At 43.6% G+C, this 24,645-nt stretch overlaps 2 protein-coding genes across 5 annotated transcripts in view; one reads left to right on the forward strand and one right to left on the reverse strand.

Moving 5' to 3' along the window:
• Positions 1 to 6: 6 nt before the first annotated feature.
• Positions 7 to 9,755, forward strand: DDIAS (DNA damage induced apoptosis suppressor). 2 transcript variants are annotated; one of them, XM_009470386.2, is made up of 6 exons: positions 7 to 295; positions 565 to 721; positions 2,570 to 2,698; positions 3,653 to 3,814; positions 4,991 to 5,108; positions 6,913 to 9,755. In XM_009470386.2, the coding sequence occupies exons 3-6, from the start codon at positions 2,586 to 2,588 to the stop codon at positions 9,466 to 9,468; spliced, it is 2,949 nt and encodes a 982-aa protein (XP_009468661.1). In that variant the 5' UTR covers positions 7 to 295; positions 565 to 721; positions 2,570 to 2,585; the 3' UTR covers positions 9,469 to 9,755. The 2 variants fall into 2 exon arrangements, with proteins under 2 accessions (XP_009468661.1, XP_087614995.1); XM_087758869.1 differs by having other exon boundaries at positions 565 to 709.
• A 4,428-nt stretch (positions 9,756 to 14,183) lies between these two features.
• RAB30 (RAB30, member RAS oncogene family) overlaps positions 14,184 to 24,645 on the reverse strand; it is a 54,135-nt gene continuing 43,673 nt past the window's right edge. For all 3 annotated transcript variants that reach the window (XM_087757453.1, XM_087757454.1, XM_087757455.1), the window contains exon 5: positions 14,184 to 22,874. In XM_087757453.1, coding sequence (XP_087613579.1) covers positions 22,624 to 22,874 — 251 coding nt within the window. In that variant the 3' untranslated portion in view covers positions 14,184 to 22,623. The remainder of the gene's footprint in view (positions 22,875 to 24,645) is intronic.

Here is a 24,645-nt window from a genome sequence, read left to right on the forward strand (position 1 = left end):
GCCGGCCCTCGGCATCCCGCACTTCCGGCTGCTTGGCTCTCCTCAGGGCCGGGGCCGGGGGGTGCAGCCGGGCCGCGGGCGTCCCTTCCCCGAGGCCGGCGCTGAGGAGAGGGGGGCACGGCCCCGGTAACCGCCTTTCGGCGCTTCCCTCCCGTGCGGGCCTGAGGGCACCGAGGGGAGGCGGTGCAGTTAACCGCCGGTTCCCTTGCCCGGGTGACAGCGCTTCACCCTTTCCCTTCAGCGCGGTCCCTGCGGCCGGGCGGCGGAGACTCGATTTGGTCGGCGGGGCAGATGGGTAAGAACGGCGATACTTCAGTAGCCGAAGCGTTTCCTGGGCGTTGAGCGAAGCTGGAGTCGCCCAGGACGCGTGGCCGGGGTGGGGTGAAGCCGGGCGGCTCCGTCCGGCCTTCAGCATCCTTGTTCTGTGCCCGCGGCCGGGCTGCTCGCTGCCGGCCTCCGGGGGCGTCTCGGGGCTGGCGTGGGAGGAGGCTGCTGGTTAAGGGGTAAAAATTGCAGTGTGAGGCCTGTTACAGCTCCTCTGGTGTGTTTTGGTTTTTTCCTCAGGGAGAATTGAAGGCCATGATCCCGCTAGAGGGCACCAGGCGCCGACGGAAATCTCGGTGAGACTTCAGGCCTGTTGAAAGGCAACGCTCCATGGAGGCTGGCGGTGGGAGCACCTGGGGGGCTGCGTGGTTCCCTGGCTGGATATGTGAGTCCAGAGGTTTGTTTTGCTTATTTAAAAAAAATAAAGTAAACCAGATCTATTTGTACTGTCCTTTTTAAACTTATATCCCGATAATAATTACTGTGTTTCTGCCAGAGAGAAACAAGAGATGTAGCTCTTGCATCTGTTTGCTCTAAAGGGAGCTCTTACCAGAACCTGTGTGAATACGTACACGCTATGCTTTATCTCCCGTATTTCAGTGGAATACTTGAAGTTTCACTGCGTTTTCTGGGCTGTAGGGGTTTTTTTTTATTGTTTCTTTAGAAAGTGCAGATAACAGTATGCTTTGTTTATATAGTTCTGAGTTGAAAACCAGTTGGAATGTGAGGCACCTGCTGGTTTCTGCAAGTCCACCTTCTTGGGCAATAACAAAATCAGACTTAATTTTAATACGTTTTTTCTATATATTGGTATGTTTTTCATGTACTTTTTACTGATACCTTATACGGGAACTAAAACAAAATAGTTCTGGTCTGGCAAGAATTGAAGGCGTGCACCACTTAATATATTAGGTCAAATGAGTCTCTGCTAGTATGTGTTCTGAAGAGAGATTTTTTTTCATTTTGGTTGGCCCCCCAGTAAAGCTTTTACCTTTTTCTGCCTGTGTTTTCCTGGCCTTTCTGCCATAGGAAATATTGGGATATCCGGGCTTTTTTTTTTTCCTTCTCTGAACTACTCAAAGTAATGAGTGTAGTCCCTCACATTTTTCTAGTACTTATTTTACAGATCTTGTTTGTATCAGAATGCTGAGCACGGTGCCCCTAAGGGCTTGTAAGTTGAGATTTTTTTTTTTGTGGCAAAATATGAGCAAAATATCATTGTTGATTATTGAATGTTTTTTAACATGTAAAAGCCATACTTGAGTCTCCTTTATCTCTTTGGCCTTTTGCCTCCCCGAGGGAGTTATAGGATGAAGATGTGAAATTCACTTCCTATTCTGAGTTTATTCTGCAGCTTATGTTGAAGAGAGATGTGTGTTTAGCTATTACTGTCATAAACGTGCTGTTGCAAAGGAAGGATTTTTAAGGTGTCCTTTAATTCAGCTGTAGAGAACATTTTGGTCATTTAAGTTGGAACTCTATGATTTGAGGCACTTTAGGGTATTTTTGGCCACATGTTTCTAGCATCTGCTGAGAAAAAAAAGTTAACTTTCTAAAATAGGGGAAGTTTCTTAAAATGTGATATTTTGGACAGTATAGCAATAATAAAGGCAAGATAATTCTGCAGGAAAGTAATAATGAATAAAAATAAATTAATTCCTATTTATTTAAAGATTTAGTTCATCATTTATTTGTCAGATCCATACGGCCTCTTTGTTGAAATCAATGGTAAATGCTGTAGAGCTGTCCCTTTGGCTCAAAGGGCATGAATATAGTGGCTATTGTGAGCCCTTTTGAGATTTTCTGGGCATCCTCTCCTTTCAAAGTCATTGGTATTGAAGGTGTTTGCAGAATTACAAGTGTAGAATCATTTCAGTTGTGACTTCAGTTTAAATTAAGGAAAAAAATCGAAACTGATTTGCTGCAGTGCAGTGCTGTGCTCAAGGGTAGTTCTAATAAAGATTCCCTAAATAAAAGTGTGAATTTGCGTGATTTATCTGCAGTGGTGTGCAAATATCACAAACACTTGCTTCTTATTACATACCTTCATATTTTTTTTTCTTTTTAAAGGGCTAATTAAGGGTAATAATGGATGTTGCCTTAATTGGGCTACCATTTTCAGACAGAGATCATAATTTCCTTAGGGCTGCCTTTCAAAATGTTCAAACAACCCAACTAAAATCAGTTAGTATTAACATCTCATAAAACGAGAACGCTTTGAACCATTTTGACTTACCTGTTTCAGGTGATGCTGTGAGCACATGAATAGTGTGAGAGGACTCTTGGCTGCCTCTGTAATTTCCATCCAGAACTCCTGCTTTACCTACCCTGCCTGTCAAAAATGCTTTTCTAGGCTGATACTGGATTCTAGGAGGTAGGTCCTGTTTCGGGGTTTGTTAACTGTAACTGTCAGAGGCCTTGGGAATCTCTGGGAGCTGAACACAAGTTAAAATAAATTGATGAAAATCCAGCCATTGTACAAATAAGTGCTGATTTCAGGTATTTATGTTACTTATCACGATTTAGATCTCTTTGTATTCCAGTAGCAGCTTGTAGATCATTATGGATCAAGAGTTCTGTTGCATTCAGTGCCATGCAATATCGAAGGACAGTTTAGGAGAATAAATGATGTGTGTTAATAGCTTCCAAGTGCATCCCCTGCAGTCCATCCAGTTCTTCAGTGCTGTTACTAAGTTGGAAAGCATTGACTGAAAGCCTCTCCAAATAAAATCCTATTATTTTTTTTTTCCATTTCTTCTCATTCTATGTGTGCAATGCATCAGGTAGTCCTGTATGACTCGTCCACTTACTGTGTGTCCAGAAACATATGAGCTTTCCTTTTTAATCCCACCGTTAGGAGAAATCTGTGATGCACAGAACAACAGTAAATCCATGAATGTCAGCACTAAATGGAAGGAGCTGACTTTGTCAAGCAAGAATATCTGTTGTTTCAGATGCTGAAGCTACAGGAAGAAAAATCCCAAACCAGAATGAAATGTGAAAAATGGGGGTGCAGGGAATTCAAAATTACTCCCCAACAGGTCATTCAAAGCCCACTGTCTCTCTCCAGGTTCACAACAGGCTAGCATTTAATAAATCAGTAAAAGAAGCCAGAGGGATTCTGTCATGATGCAGCTACCTTGCTGAGCCTGTGGTAAGATGAATGCCTCAGGGAATAAAGAATAAGAAAGTATCTCATAGTTTGTAATGGAATATTTGGGACATTATAGTAGTAATACTTGCAGCTGCAGATAAGTTCTTACCTCAGCAGTGATTAACAGAAGTTAATGTATTCAATCTTTTTTGTCCTTGTACTGTCTTTTGTCAGGTTTAATTGTCTAAAATGTGGCTGCACAGGTGAAGCTAAAGATGCGAGCTACAGGTATAGATTGTCCCTAAAGATTGCTGACACTAATGATTTGTTTGACATTACTGTGTTTGGAAGTTGCTTGGATCCATTCTTTGGGGTCACCGCAGAAAATCTGCAGAGGTAAGGAATGGATTGTTTCTAACTATATAGCTGCTGCTTTTTCTTCAGCCTAAAAAAAATTGAGATGAGCCTGGATGGTGGGGAGATGCGTGGGAAGAAGCTGCTGAAGTGCTCCCTTCCAGCATTTCCTTGGTGCCCATCACCTTGAGAAAATGCTGAAGTTTGGTTTCTTCCTGAAATCTTGAAATTTTGAGATGGATTCCTTCTACATAGTAGAAGAGTTCCTCCACTTGTCTATTGAAGGCAGCTCCCACCTGCTAAGTGAGCTTCGCAGTTTGGTTGGTTGGGCTTCTTCCATGTGTCCTTCCTCCCTTATTTGAGATAATTGAATTTCTTTTGTGTAATGTCAGATTACTAAGTAAGTTAGCTTTTCCAGAGATTTAGACATATTTTTTTTCCTTAAGATTGTAGAAGAAGAATCTTAAGGTAAAGATAGAGCCTTTGGGTTTTGGCTTTCTTAACAGTTTGGATTTAAAAAGAAAGAAGGTGTGCACCTTATGACTTTTCTTCAGTATGACCAGATTTTCCTTTAGCAAGGAGGGATTTCTAATAAGGCCTGTTAGTCCTCAATGCCTGACCACCTACATTGTAAGCTTCAGACTTTCTGATATGTGAAACTGCTTAGGATGGGGTATTTGGATACACTCACTGCTTGTTTCTCAATTCTGTTATTTTCCAATGACTTGTGTTATCACTGGGTCAAAGGTGAACACTTTAAATCCCATATCAGCAGCATTAGTAACATACTCATGGCAGGCATTCTGCACTAGACTGCTACTGTCAGCTGTGAAAAACAGTTGTTTGCGTGTCTTAATACAGATACTGCTGTCGCTGTAAAGGTGCGGGCAGAAAGGATGTGTAAGCAATAGCAGCACATTGAGAGCATTATACAGCCATTGTGTTGATACAAAAATCACAGCCACGCAGGGAACACCTGAAAGTCGTGTGTGTATTAAACCTATTCAAAGGAGTTGTTTTGTTTCCTCCTATTTCACTAACAAATTAAGTGAACTAAACAATCGAATGTATAGGTTCATGGTTTCCTGTTTTCATTCTATCTTTGGTTTAAGCTACCACAGTATCTTCTCTTTAGCATGTGTCCTACCTATACTACAGCTAAAATGCTACGTAAGGCTTCCTCTGTTGGTGCAATACTTCTGTATGTTTTTACTCAAGGTGTATTCAAGAATTCAATCAGCTGTCAGGAGAAACAAACACAGATGCATCTCCAGGAGCATTAGTTGAAGCAGTGGAAACCTGTTTCATTGGAAAAAGATTTATATTTGGAGTGAAGGTAACTTTTAGTCCACGTTACTCTCTCACAATGAGTTTTTTCATTAGCTTGTAACCAGTTGGGGGCATAGACTGAGTTATCAAAACATCATGTACAACATCTTTTGGGAACTTGAGAAAATTTAGAGCTAGGACATGGGAAGGATTCTTCTCCTCTTCCCCCAGACTCCTGTGTCATTTTAAATGAGTCACATCCAAAAGTCGTCTTGAATGGCAGTAGTCAGCTTGACAGCTTGTCAGGGCTGCTTTTCAGAGAGCGTGAGCAGTGCCAGCTCCTGTGCATATCAGTAACAGCTTGGAGGCTGTAAAAAAACCCGTGTACAGTTCAAGCAAGAAACAGACTGTCTTTTCAAGCACTGCCCTACCTTTCTCATGCTGCATACTCTCCCGGTGTCTGAAATGTAAGGAGAAACACATCCCGTTGCAGCATTTTGATATTTCTGGATTTAAGAGCGTGTTTAAAAATGTTGATAAAGTACAGCTGTTCAACATATGCAACTGTGTCTCTTTTATGTGTTTCACAGACTTTGAAATATTAGTTCTTAGTAATATTTCCATAGAAACAGTCTTCTAAGTTCTCTTCAAGTGTGCTGGTGTGAGTTATTCATATTATGAAGTCTGTGAACTAAATCCTACCTGGCAGGTGTTTTTCCTCTCCCACAGGTACCGTAAGGTTTGTATCTGAGCTGAGAATTTCCTAATGCACAGCAGCTTAAGTAATGGAAGTTGGAGGACTTAATGGATTAACTTAACTGGAATTATTCACCAGGTCTCTAGGTCTGATGCCTTTACAAATATAAGTAATCCTACATATCAACAGCCTTGTGGCTGCTTCTGCACACACAAGGACCGAACACACGTACAAAGACCATTTGTTCAGCCTTTGGCTGTAGACGTTTCTGTATAGTTGTGTTCAGCCACGCATACAGTTGCACTCTCCCAGATGAAACTCAGAATCAACATAATATACTTTTTAAGACTTACCTAGAAGAGTATTGTCCTTGGCTAACAGCCTTCAGCCTCAACCTTTGCATAGACTCAGGGAGTAGGAGGGTTGTTGAATTTGAAGACAGCTATATTTGCTTTTTGGCCCCTCTGGCATTGCCAGACCTTGAGGGGGAGGTGAAAAAGAGTTTGTCCACTTCTCAAAACATTAGATAATTCCCTCTGCTTTTAATGTCATTTTTTACTTGTAATTTCTGTGTAGAGAGAAGCAGGTTCTATAAAGAATTGCAGCTGAAGCTCCTTTGAAACACTACTCTCCAAATAAATCTGAGAAGATAAAGGTTGTAGCTTATTTCCCTTTCACAGAGGTAGCGCATAGAACACATCATGCTGGCTTTGCTGGCTGAGCTGCCAAGTCACGTATCTGGTACCAGGGCGATTTGCTTCAAGTACTGCCCAGTGCCTCCTAGATAAAAGAAAAACCTTGGCCTTAGGCAGCTAGCCATTTGCACAGAGCTGCACTGGAGGAAGCCCGGAAGCACCCATTGCCCTAAAGGGAGGAAGAAATTTTCTGTGAAGTCCTTTCTTGGAATTCTTGGTTGTTTTTCCAGCTCCAAAATTCTACATAATTGCAACAAGCAAAGAACCTCTCGCTGTGATGCCCTTTATAGCCCTTGCCAGTGCTTATTTCCCAGGGACTACTGCTTTGTGTGACAGACTGTTTTGTATTCTCTTCCCTGCAGATCCTGACAAAAAGGGGAGACCTAAATTTAAGCCTGACTTAAAAGACCTGCATTAATTTTTTTTTTTCTATCACAAAATAAAGCATTGCACTAAGTTTATTTTTCTTACCCCCCCAGGGCTGTGCAAGGGAAGATGGAGGGCGTTCTGCTGCCAGCAGCATCTTGCGAAACTCTTCCAGAATTAATAGAAATACAAAAAACCTTACAGCTTGCCAGATCTTCCTGCCAAACGCTGCTGTTACTGGCTTTACTGTTATCAGCTACTTCCGTCGGCTCCTGCAGTCGGCAAAATTCAGGAGCTGTAATAACAGCTTATACTTACCTGATGCATCTTCAGCTCCAATAGATGAACCTCTCAGTGAGCTCAGCAGCTTGTCTAGCCTGAGCAGAAACTCCTGTTTTGTTCAGTCTAGTGGCAGAGAAAGTTTTTCAGGGCCCTGGCAGCAGTCCTTCAGCCTGACTTCATCTGTTGCTTGGGTAACAGCGGAAGACTTTCCCACTCTGGAAGTGGGAAAGCTGGTGAGTGAACAGCATGAACAAGAGGGGTGGCCTGTCTCTGCAGAATCGTGCGGTGTAAGACTCAACAATCAAACTCTTTGGGATTCACAGTTTTGCAGCTCTTCTGTGAAGGAAGGGGATAAAGAGGAAGGTAATGAATTGAGTTCACAGCCCAGTCAGACTGACAGTAGCTCTGCAGCTGATAAATCAGAGAGAGTGTCCTCTTCAAAGACTGAGTGTTCACATGGAAACAGTTCCAGGTTGTTACAACATCCCTTGGAATCTGGGGTAAAAAGCATTTACCCAAAGACTAATAGTAGAAATTATTCTTACCCAGAAAAATCCCACAACTCTGTTTCTTACAAGAGAGATGCCTCACCTTCTAATCACCTAAATGTAGCTGGAGTGTCTCAGACGGACTCTGTGCTTTGGGATGAGCTCCCATTCTCGGAAAGCCTAGATGAATTTTTAGCCAGAATAGAAGATGGCAAGAGTGGTGTAATATCGCCCGGCCTTGATGCAGGCAAACAGGCCCTTCTGGAAAGTAGCAAGTTGGGTGTAAATCTTAAACCGTATCCCAGGCAAACCCTAGTAGCTGGTGATTTGCCTGAAGCGAGCGTCTCGGGGAGGTTCTTGCCACCAGCAGAGAATGATAGTTGGGAGAACATACTGTTTGCTTGTCTCCAGTCGAATGCAAATCCTCCGAGTGAAGTGTCACAATGTGAGTTCTCCTCTCCTGTTTTACCTACAGCTGACAAGGAATGTGGAGCATCTCGCTTTGTACCTAACCCTCATCTACCTATTCTGTCACAGTCCTTGCCAGTTACATCAGAGCCTTCTGTTTCCGCAAGCAGATACGTGCAGTCCAAAGAAGCAAATATTGACATTTCAAAGTCAGCTTGGTCTTTTATTCATCTGCAGTGTACTGCTGAACATGGAGAAACCTCCCATTTAAAAAGGAGCGAGGCAGCTACCTGTGTGCATTCTGCACATGATAGCTGTTTAGCTGATTGTGAAAATAAAGAAAATTATTCTTCTACACCAAGCCAAAGAACAGATTGTACATTCACAGGGGCATGGGACTCTGATCCAGCAACTCCCAACAATACCAGAAGGATATATAAAAGAGAATTAAAACCATTGACAGAACTGTCAGAAAATACCTTCAAAAGTGTTAATAGGAGAGAGACACTGGGGAACAATATCTTCCCTGAAGGCAGCTACAATGCTTCTGCTGATCTCTTTGATGCAAGTACAAGAGAGGGAGCAAAACCTGTAGAATTCTTAAATAAATCATGTAATTCTTTAATACAGGAAGACACTTTGACAGAAAAGGTCACAGCTCCTGAATTGGTGCTGTATCCTGGAGATGTTCCCTGTAACAGTTCAAAACCAAGCTCATCCCTACACAGGTCCCCTCCTGCCTTTAGTAAGCACAGTACCCCGGTGACTTACTCCTTTTGTGATTCAGAATGCAATTCCGTTAGCGCTCAGGACTTTGTTCCTTATTCGCAGTCAACTCCTATGAGAAAACCTCTCCAGAAACTGTGGCCTGCTGGGGAAAGAAGCTCTTTTGTCGCTATCTTCACCCCTAAAAATCCCACTAAAATCCATTCCAAATGCAAGCGATCCAGGTCTTCCTTCCAAAACACTCTGTTGCAGCAGCTTACTGGCAGGTTAGCAAAACGTGAAAGGCCAAGTAACAGGGAAAACAAAGTAAGTAATAGCTCTGTTTCGCAGCAGTTCCTTACCAGCCAACTGCCTGCCAGCTTGGAGGAGTGGATCCCTCCATCTGCAAACAAAAGGGTGAAACCAACTGCGTCTTTAAACTTAAAAACAGCTAGCTGGGCTACTCACTTGCAATCGACCTGCGGGCACGCTGGCAGGAACCCTATTTCTGATAGCAAAGAGAACGGTGAAAATGATGCGGGCTTCAGGAGCGCGAGATTAAACCCTGGGGATGCAGCCAGGAATCTATCAACTCCTGTATCTGCAGGCATCACCAAGGCCTTGTTTTTAAACGATACGAACCTGGAAACTTGTTCCCCTTCAGAAGGCAAGAATCTCCTCTCAAGTGCAAATTACTCAGGGGGTATATTGGAAGGGGCAGCTGGCTGGTCTCCTGAGTTGTTCTTCCAAGCACGGAGTCCTTTTTCCAATAAGCCAAAATACTGAAAAAAAAAAAAAAAAAGATATTTCTATGCTGTGTTCTTTTTAATTATTTTTAAGACTTTTGGGAAGCAGCCAATAGAAGAAAAGAGCTGTTTAAAAACAGTTAAATGGTTTATATACCTCTTGGCATATGTATTCCTAGGATGTTATGTTTATTTGCAGATCTTTGTACCACAGAGATGGGGGAAAACAGAATTTGCAGTTACTTTATTTTATTGTAAATTAACTCTGGAACGTGCAATAAAAGCTTTTGTAAATGTGTGAGTATTTAATAAATCTCACTTTATCAAGTGCGGGTAGGCGAAGTGTTTTAGCCTTCAGCGTTGTCTTTTCATCACAAGAGCAGCCCTGGAGTCCACGTCCACTCTGGATTCTCCAGATGACTCTCGGTGGAGAAGGGCCAAGTTTCCATCAAGGAATTTCAAATACCGTATGGGAGCCTTGTATTTGAGCCCACTCGGGATCCTGTGGCAGTTGAGACGGGTGGAGGGGACCATCCTGAGAGGCTGGTAGCAGCTCCCAGTTTTCCTGGAGGCTTTTTCCAGTTCAAGACTGCCAGTGGCAGATCCCTGGCAGTGTCTTTCTTCCTTGCTTTGGGATCTTCCATATCGCCCACCCAGAACAGCTGCACTTAGGCTCATTGGATAGAGAAATCAGGGAGCTGCTGCTGCAAGCTTGTAGGTCGGGTCCTGCAGAAGGATGGGGGAACCTGGTGAGCATCCCATCGGTCTGAAAATGCTGACTTACAGAAGCAGGCCTAAAATTATCCACTGTGATTTTTTTTGGAGGCCCGGCATGGGAATGCACCATTCACATTGTGACGGGTGACAAGGAGACTTGGCTTGGCTCATTCCCTGCTACAAGACAGCCATCACTGCGTTTCCACGTTTGAGGCCTCGCTTCATTTCTAATGCACCTGCTAAAAGCCTCAGGCTCCGTGTTGGTTCGGAAGAGTTCTGTGTCTCCGCGTGCAAGGACCAAATGGTATCAGTACTGTAACGAAAGCGCTTTACTTTCAGGTTGTAAAGACGCCACCTCCGCCTTAGGAAATCCAAGAGGCAGAAGTTTCTGGAAGTTAGAAGAGTATTGTGGGAATGTACCATTCTGTGCTCGGCTTGTTCCTGTGTGTTTTATTTACTATCTGTGGCTAGTCACCGTTGGAGTCGGGGCTGGAAGGGCTTCTTGCATGAGCCTGAAAGGCTCCGCTAACCTCGCGCTCACTGGCCCTGACGGTGGGCGCGCACAGACCAGCCTGGTACGCAGGGCCTGCCCAGGACAGCCAAGGGACACCGCGTTTGGGATGGCTGCAAAAAGCAGACCTTGGGAATGTGAGCCGTAACCTTTGTGTGCCTTCCTGCCTCTTCTGTGAAATAAATACCTACCTGCTCCTTATTTCCAGGACACCCGGGGAAGTATGAGGGCAGATACTCTCTCACCACCTTGGCCTTCACCCACTATTTTTAGCACAGATCAGCCTTACAGAACATACAGGTAAACCTTTTCGGTTTCTCGGTCTCTGCTCTAAGTTCTGCACCTTCCAATCAAAGGCATTTCTCACTGAGGGCTGGGAGGGAGTATCTGAAATCAAACAGGCTGCTTCTGCAGCTGAGCAGGGTATTAATGAGATACGGCCTCTCCTGCTGAGGGCACGGCTGTGCCGAGGCTGCAGGCGTTCCTGCAGGCTGAAGGACGAAAACAGTTCCTCGTGGCTACGCAGCAAGTCTGCACGGTAAAGTCACTTTACAAAGACGTTTTTCCATAATAGTCAGTGTCGTTTTTTTTTTTTCCTTTTTTCACTACTTTTACTTACAGTTGAGGAAATTGAGGGAGAGGTTCAAAGCCTTGCCCACCATTAAGAGAGCGTGGAGCCTAGCGCTGGGCAGCACTGAAAGACCTCAGCCAGCAAACGGTCTTCTCTCCTCGCTGTCCCACCCAGCAAGATACTCAAGCACAACCCAAAAGTTCCTCCTGGTGTTTAAGGATGCCGCAACAGTAGGTGGCAGTGGCAAAAGGCTCAAGGTTTCTTTAGGTCCAAGCCTAGATCCCGGCAGCCCCTGGGTCCTAGACATAAACAGAAGAAAAACAAACATCCAGTTATAGCAAAAAAAAGGGGGGGGGAAAAGCAGGATTAAACATAACTTGATGACCAAAGTAACTTCAAGCATCGTACCTGTGAGCGGAGTCGCTTGTTAGGTGCTGTGCCAGTGACACCCGCCCGAACCAAACCACCGCTGCAGAATATGGCAACGCTGCGCCGTCAGCGACGCACAGATCCCTGTGCAGGGCTTCCCGGCACAGCCAGCGGGATAAGCGGTGATGGAAGCGGCCCTATCGCCTTTGTGAGCTGTTGATCACTGGCCCAGCCAAGCTTTAGCCCTGCACTTGGCAACGAAGAAGAGCACCAGAACTGCCCAGGGATGCTTCAGCTGGGATAGCGCAGGGCTCTGGGGCGAGCCCAAGTGAAGCAGCCTGTGCTTGTGCCTGCATTTACCACTGCTATGCCTGTTCAAAAGATCTTATTTATTGCAAATAAAATCCTGCTTGATGAATCTATGTTAGGGGCGAGTAGAAAAGGAGTAAGAAATACAGCCTGCCTGGAAAAAAAAAAATTATCTGCATTGATAGCTTATGTAGAAGAAATAAAGGGAAAGACAGCATTACTCATATCCAAATCACTGAGCACAGGGAAGGCAATATTGAAAGGGTTTTAAGACATCAGTGCTCAAACAAATAAAGCTTGAAACTAGTTGTTTCTACTACAGCCTCCCACATGATACAAGACTGTGGTATCACTGGCTCTTTAAGCACTCCCTTGTGATGATCCGGACAAACACCCACTTTATCACGGGGGTTAGACCGGATCCAAGCGAGGCACCAGAGACTCGATGCGGCTAGCAAGGGAACACTGCCAGAACTTCTACATCGCGTACCTGACAGCGTCTTGACATAAGATGTTTTGTCCAGCATGAGCGATTTTATTCAGCAGAGAATTCATCCACGTACGACAGTAAGCGATAGCTTTGGTGAAAGCTGATGTGATTATAATTATAAGCTTGTACAAAAAGAATAAAGCTCAGCACGTTTTAATTCTGAAGGTAAGAAAACTCCTGAAAATGCACGCTAGGTTTGTGGTTGATTCCCTATGCACAGAAATCCATAAATCAAGACTAGATTTTAAATTAGGTAGGACTGTCTGTATGATACCATTGAAATTAATGCAGGGCAGTCAGATCTCCCGTGCTTTATGCTAGAGGACTGCACACGGAGTGAGACCAAAAAGCACTGCTATGTGACAGGCCTCTGCCAGCAAGGTGACATCTTCTGGGCAGAGCTCCCCCAGTGCTCAGTAGGAAGACTTTGTACATGAGAAGGTGGAGGAGAGGCAGTAAGCTGTCTTGGTTTTGCTCCTGTAGTCTGTCAGTCTTGAATTTCTTTCCCTGGGCAGTTTGTTCCCTTTTTCCAGGGAACCTTTGTGCTCCTACAGTCCTTTTACCCACAGCAAAGCCTGGCACAGGCTTTCTGTGTTACCTTACTGCTACACCTGCTGAACAAGAATAAGGTTGCACATCCCTCCGGTTACACGCTTTTTGCAAGGAAGAGCTGCCAGTCTTCACCTGCCCCTTACCTGTCCCCAGGAAGAGCTTGGTCCGGCTTCTCCAGCCGTCACCCCCACAGGCAACACACTCCAGCCCTCCTCTCTTTCAGTAAATACTCAGTTCCCAAGCTGTCTGAGCTTTAAGGACGTTCTTCTTCCCCTCCCTTTGCCCAGTTCCTACCTAGAAGCATGGAGGGACTTTCCCCCTCTCCAAATACCTCTCTGTTTTATCTCTGACTCAAATTGCCAGCTTCCTAGGGAACGCGGAGCAGACCGTCCAGCCCTCACGTCAGACATTTCCCAAGGAAGGAGCTTCAAGGTCAGTGGAAGATGCAATAAAGGACACATGGTGTCTTCAAGCTTCACAGCTCATTTCTCAGTGTCGGTGTTAGCAGAAGTCATCCTTGATGTGGTGCAGAGCACAGGGGAGGAAACCTGATCCCCTGAATGAGTCAGAGCACAAACTTTACGTATTGACCACAAGACTAAAGGCTTAAAACGGGAGATCTTGTCCAAAAGGATTCTAGGCCTCCAGAAAGACAGGTCATTGGGGAACTCCAGTGGAAGAAAGAGTCTTCTGTGAGCATGAAAAGAGCAAGTTGAAGGCTGAAGAGAAGAACTAGCATCAAAAAAAAAAAAAAAAAAAAAAGGCACTTGGACAAAGAATAAATTCAACCAAAACATCCAAATGTCACCTTCATCCAACACAACCCGAGCATCCTGGCAGGACAAGAGCTTAACCAGCTACAGGCTTGCAAGGATGGCGAATGAACATTCTGCCTCTGTCAAAGACCCCCCTCTAGTGACTGATGCCAGCATTTCTTCGGCATTTCACACATCGCTATGAATTCTCTGGTTTTGAATAAAATTTTTCTTCTGTTCTAGTGCAAAGGGACAGTGCTCCCACGGACAGCAGCTCTGCCTTTGCTCTTGCTGTGATATCCCAGTGCTGCGAGAGCCTTGGTGTGCTGAACCCAAGCAGAAAATCCTCAGCAGCCATTCATTTGTTGGTCTGGTATTAAATCACGTCAAGTGAATTGGTTTGTCTTGTCCATGTTTTAAAGGCAACTTTGCTTTGCAGTTCAAATCAAAAAAGCAAACAAATCAAACACTTTAAACACCATGTGGAAAGGATTAAACATTTATTTACATACAGTTACATATGTAAGCAATTTCTAAGTATAAAAAGGACATTACAAATAAAGATGAAGCATCATACATTCATCATCCGGGTCATCCAAAATACATTCCTTTCTCAACCCCACTGTACCACACTTGACAAGAGGAACTTAAAAAAACAAAACAGACAGACAGACAAGCCAAATGCTTCTGACAGTCAAGGATTCACAGTTTGGCGATTTGCTAACACCTATACCCTTCCCAAAGACAGCACTACCCCAGCAACTCGAGAGCAATGGTCCGACCAACTGCAGTGCATTTTCTCCACTGAAATGGTTGTGCTTGATCAACAAGAAACACGTCCTCTCCTCATCCTTCTGGCCACGTGGTTAGGAATTGGGGTTCTTGCTAAAATTCTGTACATTGTGCTAAATTCACAATTGTTGGGGTAAAGACAGCAGAACTTTGTGGGAAAAACTCCAACCCAGGAAATTCCTTTAATGCTGCGACTTCCCTGGCATAGAACTTGCAAACAAAATGCTGCTTTTAGTGCTTAAGCAGGTTTTTAAACTACAATTCAAACTACAGTTGATGGTATAAAACGTACTTTGTTCATGCTGTAAAAAAAATTACGTGCTTCAATATTGATTTGCTAGGAATCAAAGCTGAGAGTAACTCAGGTTTTCTTCTGAGGAAATGAAGATGCCTTTATAACATCTCTAAAAATGATCATAGCTTTCAGGAAAAAGGAAACATTTTAGACTCAAAAACCTAAAGGTAATGCAGAGCACAACGAACTTGTCAGTTAGATAACATTACAAAGGGAAACAAGCCAGTAAACATAAAATTAAAATGCCTGCTGAAAGTATTAATGAATTCAAATGAGAGCTGGGTGAGTCCTTCTGTATAGATCAAAGGCAGTTCGAAAAAAAAATCTCCTGATCTGCAAATTCACAGAACAGCCAAATATGTGCAGCAGAACAGAGTGAAGTGGAAATAAAAGAGGAGCAGAAAGAGCCTTGTCCCATATTGACAGCTGAGTGACTGCAGCTGCTCCAGTCTCAGGGGGGTTTATTTTTTTTCCTTTTGTAAACAGCTGTGGGGAATGAAATGGATGTGACATATCTGCAGTGCATCTTATTATGCTAAAAACCATGGCACATTTTAAACTACTTCTCTAATATCCACAGATAAACTTGTCACTCCAAACCAGCATAGCAACAAGCTCTGGGCTTCCTCCATACTCATTAGATGGCATTTTCTCCCCCAAAACATTGGCTTAAGAAGTTGGGTTTTCCCCTTTCAGTGCTGACTGCATGTGGAGGCCAGCGGTAAGGCTTCTTCCAAACAGTCTGCAAGAGCTGAGGCAATAGCAGTGCCTGAAATTGCAGCAGCTCTCCCTGCCATAGACCAAACATTTTATTCTCACTCCATTAAAACATCAAACCAGCATTCCCCTCTCCTCCACCTCCCCCTCCATAAGGGCTTGGCTGCTGGGGACACCACAGCCATTACATTTACTAAAGCTCCTGCCAATGATGCAACCCAGACCCTCGGAGATATTCACGCCACCACCCGAGCGACAGCTCAGAATGACGCTCCTCCTCCACAGGGCCATAAGCCTCCCTGGATGGAGAGCAGCATCCACCTGCTCCCTGGCGATTTACTCACTTCCACCAAACCCCCACCGATTCTTAACATCTGAATCTTTTGTACTGGTCCCATAAGAAGGGAAACATTCCTTACAGGATGCCCCGGCTGAGAATAGAAGATGAAGTGGTGGCACAGAAGACGAGCCATGGATGCTCCTCGTTCTAGCTAAAGCAGGACTCGGATCCAGCGGTTCATGCAACCAGGCCCGTTTCCGTCTGAGACCCCCACAGTGCTTTGGTTTCCCCTTCTCACAGTGCTCCCGTAACACCAGCCTCCCTTACCAGCAGCACACCTTACAAGGCATGAGCAGTATTGGAAGAAGCAGATTCATGGATGAGAGGTACTTGAGGAATCAGGCTTTGAAAAGCTCCAAGGTTTGCATTCATCTGACACCAGACACGCCAGAGCCCTTGATCACTGCCCATGAAAGCATAAGAGTACTTTTAACATACTCTCTCCCCCAGGGAACGATGCACAGCTGAAAACATGACTGACACAGGTTTTGGCCATGTCGGGTGCCTGTGGACCAGGGGCCTCCAGAAGATGCTCGGCAGGGACACCGCTGCAGTGCACTCACAAGCGTGCATGTGCTTGGGAACTCTACCCCAAGATAAGCAGTAGGAGAAAAACCAAAGGTGCAAACGCAAAGGTGGCATCTGCTTCTTCAGTTTAATTGTAGCACTAACCAGAGCTAAAATTATCTTCTGAGCTTGCTGGAAAAGGATAATTGGTTCAACAAATGTGATCACATCCAGAAAGTGCTGGTAGCTAGTTATTAATGTGAAAACAGAGACAACCTCTGAGTACAGTACAGCCAGCTCCTGTTTACCCAGACAGATGAGCTGAGATGTTAACCCTAGTTATACTCTTAAAATCAGTCTAATTTTTTACTGACCGCATTTACAGCCTATATTACATTCATTGCTATCTCAGTTTCTGCTATATCTGGGTTATCTTTCCCTGGTTACCCAGTTGACTGTATTTGGAGGGGCAAACATTAGAGATGAGCTTTTTTTTTTGTGGATCTATGGCTCCCCACATGGAAAAAACCCCCAACCAACCAACCAACAACCATTCTCAACTCACATGGCATAGTTGTTACTTCTGGTTTAAGTTACAGCTCATTCACATGAGGGGAAAGGGTGTGATGGCATCCATGGGTGATGACAGCCGGCAATCTATCTCAGCTAGATATAGCACAGTACAGCAAAAGGAGGCTTTGGGTCAGTTTAGTGAGGTGGTGATTAGCGAGGTAAGCCAGAGCAACGCAGCGGGCTACTTTGGGAGCCTTGCATCATGGTCAGCATGATTACCCTGTTGTCTGTTTTCCTAGCCAAGATAAATCCTGAACTGAGGCAGATGAGAGATCTGTAACCTTTACGGTACATTTAACTACGGCTCGAGTGGATGATCACATTTCAAAGACATGACCGGTTCCAGTTGAGGCTGCTTTGCTTAGGATGCACTAATCACTTGTAGGAAATCACGTGAGTGTCTCCCCACCACGCATCATCATAAGAAAACAAGACTGTCCTTCAAAATGATGATCCTTCGCTGTTTGGGAACAGTAACGAGAGCAATTACTACCCACAGCAACAGAGGACAGACTTGACACAAGGAAAGACAGGTTGGCTTCAAGAGCCAAATCTGTTCAGATAAGCGAAGTTTATAAAAAAAACTAAGGGAGAAGACATTTTGATATAACATCTTTCACTCGACTTTCACTACTAGAATTGATTAGCGTATTTCTTTTGGCTCCAGTGGGTTTTCTGTTGAGCCCTTATGTACATCAACATTGCTGAGAGTTTCCATACATGCTCACTAGGAATCCACAAAGTGTCCTCTAGAAACACCTTTTCTAACTGAATAAGCTCAAAAAGGTCTTTGTTGTTTTGAACAACACAAAGATATTGAGTACTTTGATATTGAAAGCAACAAAATGCAGAAGAATCTCAGATGAGACTCAAATTCAAAGCATTCCCTATTAAAATCCAGAACAATCCAAATCTAAGTCATAGATGCATTTTTTTTAAAAGAGGATGGGATTGAGGAAATCTTGAGTAGAACCATCCCTTTCCTTTGCATTTTCTGCTCCACGTGGTCATCTTTTCACGTGCATAAATGATTCTGTAAGGGCTACAGCACTCCCTCTGTCCCGCAGCCAGGAGAGGGTTTCTGTGATAGCATCTCCAGCCATATCCGACCACGATGGCACCACAGGTCCCCAAAGGGCACTATTTTAATAGCTGGAGAATTTCACCTATTTTCCAACTGAATTCAGTCTCTGACTACAGAAATCATGCCAGCTCAACATTTCAGCCTGATTTATAGACAGTTCTTCATACTGAAAAGAAAAGACAAGTCGAAAAGCAGCTGAACAAACAGCAGTCCTTAGGGATAACAAACAAGGCAAAACCCCGCGGGTTTGACTAGAACCAATTGCATCCCTTGTCAGCAAAAGCTCAGGAAAGCCTGTTGTCCCATGTATGTGCACCCACCATGCTTCTGCATCACTAATTTCCACTTTCCCTCTTTTCAAATCACTGTCTCCTGTGTCAACCTCAGTCTGATGCTGTTATTACTGATGCTGAAGGAATTCAATAGCCATTAGCCACGAAACCTAGACTAGCGGGAGCCAACTGTTACCAATATAGCTATTTCCAAAAAGACAAACAAGCACCAGCAGGCTGACAGATTTTAAGGGCTGCCTCATGCGTTCTGCAGCAAAGAACAAAGTATCTTGTCTGACAATTTGTCATGTGTGGTTTTCATTAAATAACGATCACAAAGCCATTTAGCATTCAGCACAAACAAGTATTTGACTGCATGCTCGAACGACTTACCTGTAGATCAAATCGGGACTTCAGTGTTAGAGGTAGGAAGAGGCACCCAGTGTCCCCTTCTTTACAGAGTTCATAATTTCACTTTTTCCATCGTAACTTTGTCCTGAAGGGCATTTTTTCCCCTTGTGCTTGGTCTCTCATGGGGAACACAAATAGGAACAGAAGGGAGTCATGGCTTGTCCGAGCGCAAATACCCAATGCACAATACCAGCGAGTACTTCACACACAGTGATCTGACGCACAGAACATTTGATGGCTTACCCAAGATCAGCCTGACTGAATCAGTGGCTGAACTGGAAAAGAGTTTAGACCATCCCGTTTTCAGGAGATGCTTTTACTAATCTCTCCAAACAGGTTTGCTAGATAAAGCAAACATCTGTTGACCACCCAACATTGGCTTCTACATTGGAGCTACTCATTGTGCTAAAAAATTTCAAGAAAAGGTCTCATTATGGGACTACTATAAAAATTAATATTCACCCAGAAACAAGAAGATTACTCCATGGCTGTGAGTATATCACCCTGCAAATACATCAAAATCTAGCAACCACACTACAAGGAATGCCTTGCTCTCTTGATAGTAGAGAACATACCTAGTCAAATTTGGCCCCATTATATCAATTACGCACGACTTTTGGATGCTCGATCCAGCAAGCATCACAGAGCTTTTACTGACAGTTCTCTCAGAAATCCACTCATCTAGCGAGGAGTTGACCATAGTTGGAGAGATAATTGGGATTTGTATTTTTTTGTAATCTCCTTTTATTTTTCAAGACTTTGATCACTATGCTAGAGCACTAAGTTGTCATCAGCAGTTGATAAAGCTCCTCTTCTAGTCGGGAAGCCTTCAGCAGTGGACCAGAGTGTAGAAGGGAGATAAGCCCTCAGTGCTACAAGGAGAGGTGGGTTGTGTGCACTAGAGAGATATTCAAAGGTGTACAAAAATATCTCCTGCAGAGGAGTTACTACAATAAAATATCACTTCTTCAACAGGTAGTGGGTTTGTTAACGGCAGAAAAAGAGGCGAGCTTCAGACTACAGCTTTGGCTTATGACCGTATAAAATGTTGCACACACCACCATTGCTTCCTTTCAACTTCTTAAGTCTACACAGAATGAATTTTGAAAGGAATCCTTTCACATTTGTCCCTGAAGAAGTCTGATACTTCACTGTAACATCAGCCCAACTGCAGCACTCCACCCCGCTGCAAAAGCATATCACTGCCTGGAGATGGAGTCCTTACAAGGAGAAGATTTGCTAGCAGTAACAAGAACCAACACTTGGAAGCTGGTAGGCAGCTAGTCTCTCCACAACAGTCACCTACAGGTTAGGAAAGCACTGGAAAAAGAGACTTAGCCTTCTAGAAACCTCAAAGTGAATATCCAAGAAAATAAAGTCAGTTTGTGCTATTTGACCAGTTCAGCTTATTACATCATGATGATGCATAAGACTTCAACCTCCAGAAGTGATGCAAGGAGCACTTTAAAATGCATTTATAGTGGTGCTCAGCAGGAGTGAGAAGTACCTGCCCAGCTTTGATGCTCTTGGAAATCAGGCTGAGGAGCCCACGGGTGTTTTAGTGGGCAGTCTCCTTCCTCCTTGATTAACTCAAACAGCCCTGCCTGATTTGTTATCAATTATATGCTGACAAATCCAGCATCTAGACAGTAAGAGCTTTTACAAATTAAATACACGTAGTATTGATTTTTAACTTGAGTGTTACCTTACATGTAACACCCTGAGCCTTGCTCTAAACAACTACCTAAAAGCTGTGCAGAACCAGCTGGCTCGGAGTTGGGTGGTCTTCACAAGCTCAAATGAGGCTGCATTTGACAATCTGGGGAATGCTCAAGACAGGCATTGCTCTTCAGCACAGGCTGTACCACACGGTCCAGGCACAGCAGAAACCACCAAGTCCCACACGTTTCTAAATCCTCTGGATTACAGCATGAGCAGAGACTGAAAAGGACCAGCACAGCAGATGACATACTCCCCAACATCTCACACTGAGAGCAGCACTTAGCAAAGTGTTACCTAAATGACAAACTAGCCTTGTACCACAACTAGTCATATGACCACTAGTCATAAAAGAAGAAAGTGACCTAAAAAATAGCAAGAAAACATGAAAAATGGCAATACAACACACTGATCCCCCCCCTCTCTCTGACAGAGTCAGCTCCCCATTACAGGTCGAAGGCACAACATGACACAGCCCAAAGAAGTCTTTCCAGTAAAATGTGAAAAAGCATTTTTAAATGCCTTTTTTTTTATTGTTATTCTTTTCAAGAAGTACTTACTGGCGGCTTTTTATGTCAATACAAAAGCTCTGTTATAATCTTCAGGAAATGCCAAATAATATTAAACTGATTAACTCTAAATTACAGCATATCACAGCCACGTAATTGCCAGGAGAGATTTATCCAGATTAGCTAAACTGAACTCAAACATCTAAAAATCATTTTTCGTGTGCGCATTCACTATCTTCCAATTTTGCTTTAACGTCAACGTGTAAATTTGCAATGCATTATTTGCATATGGCACAAGAGGTATAACAACATCGCAAACTCCACAGTGCTTCCGCTTCGGTGGTTTTGTAGAAAGAAATTGCCTAAACAGTTACACATACACTGGAGTCTGAGATTAACAAAGCATCAAGTAAATGAAATGACTCTACAGCCCTGAACCTGAAAGCTACTCTTAGCACAGAGACTAGATGCCAAGAAGATACCTTCAAGAGCATCTTGGAGAGCAGTTCCACAAGGTGAGTGCTGGATGGGTCAGACAGAATGATACCACTTGCAACCCACTGCTATTTCCACTTAGCATAAAAAAAACAAACTCTACAGAATTGTACGCCTGCCTTTCAACAAGAACTGTATCTACAAGCTTTATTTTTAAGCCAGACGTATTGCAGACTGCCACTTCAAACTGTGCTCTCTTTGAACCCTTAGACACAATCCATGCACGCACAAGATTTTGGTCATGTCTGGTGTGCTTTTTCCAACTCCACCAATCATGGTTCCTAGGGCTAATTTTTTACATTAGGACATTACTAATTAGAGGAGGGACAGTTAATTTTTTTTTTTATTTATTTCTGGAACATTTTTTCATCCTGTGTTGGATATCAAAGCAGCACAGTCCTTTCCCACTATGTTCAGGCCTAGAAAAAGAGGTAACGAGATTTTTTTTCTTTAATGAACAGTGCTAATTAGTGTTTTTCCCTAACAAGTCTAAATTACACATTCAGAGGACAGTAATGTAGTAAGACTACATTTGGTCTCTGGAATATTTGCTGAACTGCTAGCACCAAAGGGAGCAACTGAGCTGTATCCATGTCTTCTTAAATCTTGAAAATGTTGATATATGTAACTTTTTTTCAATTCCATGTTCATGAAAGTGCCAGTAGATGAGAGACATAACACTGTTTCAAACACCAGAGTTATCCATGAAGACGCACAGGTAGACGCTATATACATGTCTTAAGAGCTCACTCGCTGGCAGCCCGGAAGATTGCCAGTGTAGTCCAGGGTCAGTGTTCATTATTGGGGTTTTTTTTTCTTTTTTTTTTTTTATTTTAAAAAGGACCAAACACATTGTTCTGTAAAAGAGATTTTGATCTCTTCAATATCTTCTTCAAGAGAGGCTTCTCTAGTCTCCCATGGAAGGAAATGCAATAGCTCACATTCTGCATTACACGAAGCACTTGTGCAACTCTCCTTTTCCTAACCTGCTCCAGAGACCGCAAGAAAAATGGAATTTAAACCGTGTTATATTCTGCTACGTTGCCATGCAGCTGAAGCTGTCAGCCTGCCACGCTTCCAGGTCTGCAACCTGACTCAGGGTAAGTCAGGTGAGTCAAAGTGGCAGGAATTCCCTTCAAGGAGATAAATCCCAGCAAAAAGAAATCCTCTTGGCCCATGGCAGAAGGGGAAATCACATGCCAGCTCTTTAATTAAAATTACAGCAAGTCAAGTAGCTGATACTTTTCCCCTCTCCTGGTAAGGGGGATGAGACATTGTTCACAAGGGTGTTCTGTCGTGCCTCGCTGATCAACCGGCAGGCCAAGTCCAGGAAGAGTTTTTCCACATTATCCGATTCTTTCGCTGAAGTTTCCAGATAGTACATGTCCTGCGCTTCCGAAAACTCTGCAGCTCTTTGCTGGGAGACTTCCCTCTTATCAGCTAAATCAATCTTATTACCTGCATTGATAAAAGATTTTAGAAAAGGAATTAATTTGACTTTCAAAACAAGAGAAAGATTAGTCGATAAGGGATAAAGAAGAGTTTGGTGTTGTACGTATGCATGGACAGTGGTTTTGATGTGAAACTCTTAGTGCTTGCTCTCCCCTCCATAACAGACTCCCTGATACATGTGACCAAGTTCATTTAATATCAGCTCATTTAATGGAATATGCCCTGTGAACACCCAAGTCAGTTACCTTTAATTTAGCACCAGTGCATCTGTTTGTTGCTATCAACCAACATTAAAGGATTTCCATTTTAATATCGCTTGAAAATTCTCCTGTTCTTGCTCTGAGGAGCACTTAAAATGTCAATTATAGCATGCGAGACACTGAACGTGATATTTCTCATGTCATTACAAGCTTTAAAAGAAGCCTGGCACAGAAGGCTCCTTTCCTATTTCAATATTCCCATGAAGGATTTGGCTGTTGAGGCTGACAAGGAGTGCGCTTGGGGGGCACTCGCAGAGCGAGGTGGGGAGAGAAACCAGCCCCTGCCTTTGGAGAGCTCGGTTTAGCAGAGTTGATTAATGCCTCAAGCAAGCATCTGATATGATTACACCCTATTACCGGCCACTTCACTTCAAATACGATGTTTTTGCCATAAATTAATCTTACAAAGATAACAGACCAGGACCTGTGATAACAGGGGGCTGTGTCCATGGACGCAGCAGGTTCAGGAGGAGACATCTCCTGGCCTCATTTCTACCAGCAATTTTGTGAGAACTGGTGGGAGGAAGACTGGCAAGCTGCATCTCATTGCCCTCCTCTTATCTGATATGCCCCTTCTTTCCTGATAAAGCAGTTTCTTGGACCTGCGGCATACACTGAAGTTACCTTTCTAAACAAATTATCACTCAACACAAGTGGCTTATGGGTGTCACCATCTTCAAAGTGTGTGTTATGACTGCTATCATCTATATTTTGTGCTGTAGATGCTGATAATTAACTTAATGTTCCCTAGGAATTCACATATACATTTGTTAGTCATTTATTATTTCTGCAGCATTTGTACATGTGCCATACCCTTCGCACGGAGTGTAATGAGTTTCTTGTGTGGAAGCTCCTTAAACCCCAAAGCTCACTTGCAATACCACTGGGTCATGTAAAACTCAAAAGATTTTTAAAGCCACCTTAAATGCATCTTACAATCCGCTAGATTTTTCTTTTAAACAACAAACTATTAAAGGAGATAATGACACTGCAGTATGAAACTTTTTGGCTTTCCCCAAGTTATTTTTCCATTGTTCTTTTTATATCCTTGGGCCTTTAAAAGCCAAGTCCTAACTATCGGATGCTGAAGGCAGAGCATGGAAAAGCATGGGTAGGAAAAATAACCTTCACCTTGCTTGTCACAGACAGATGCCCTGAGGTCTGCTTTACCTTGAGTTGAAGCTCTACAAATTAACATAACATTCAGTTATTTATTTTTAGTTTCCCTAAAATCCATACAAAAATATCCAGTTTTCCAGCTCTGCTCCACCTATGAATGCTACGATCCACACATCCATCACATCCTGATGTGGTTCCCAGATCTTGACCCACCGGAGACAAGACTCTGCTTGTCCCACAGCTATGGGGTACAGCAACCCACAGGCAACCCCAGCTTGAGCAGATCCTTACACATTTGCAGAGATCCGAGCTGGGAGTCACAAGGTAAACTGCTCTGTTCTTAGCTCGGTTGGTAGCTGCACCATCAACAGTTCAGTCCCGTATTGGACCAACTGGTG

Source organism: Nipponia nippon, unplaced genomic scaffold (assembly GCF_047370975.1).
Source record: "Nipponia nippon isolate SJK-2023a ecotype South Korea unplaced genomic scaffold, ASM4737097v1 scaffold_2, whole genome shotgun sequence".
NCBI lineage: Eukaryota > Metazoa > Chordata > Aves > Pelecaniformes > Threskiornithidae > Nipponia > Nipponia nippon.

Bases quoted from the DNA above. Each gene is read 5' to 3' on its own strand.
- DDIAS (XM_009470386.2), top strand. From the start codon at position 2,586: ATGAATAGTGTGAGAGGACTCTTGGCTGCCTCTGTAATTTCCATCCAG. The intron at 3,815-4,990 runs GTAAGGAATGGA...TTTTTACTCAAG, and splicing joins ACCGCAGAAAATCTGCAGAG to GTGTATTCAAGAATTCAATC. The intron at 5,109-6,912 runs GTAACTTTTAGT...TTACCCCCCCAG, and splicing joins GATTTATATTTGGAGTGAAG to GGCTGTGCAAGGGAAGATGG.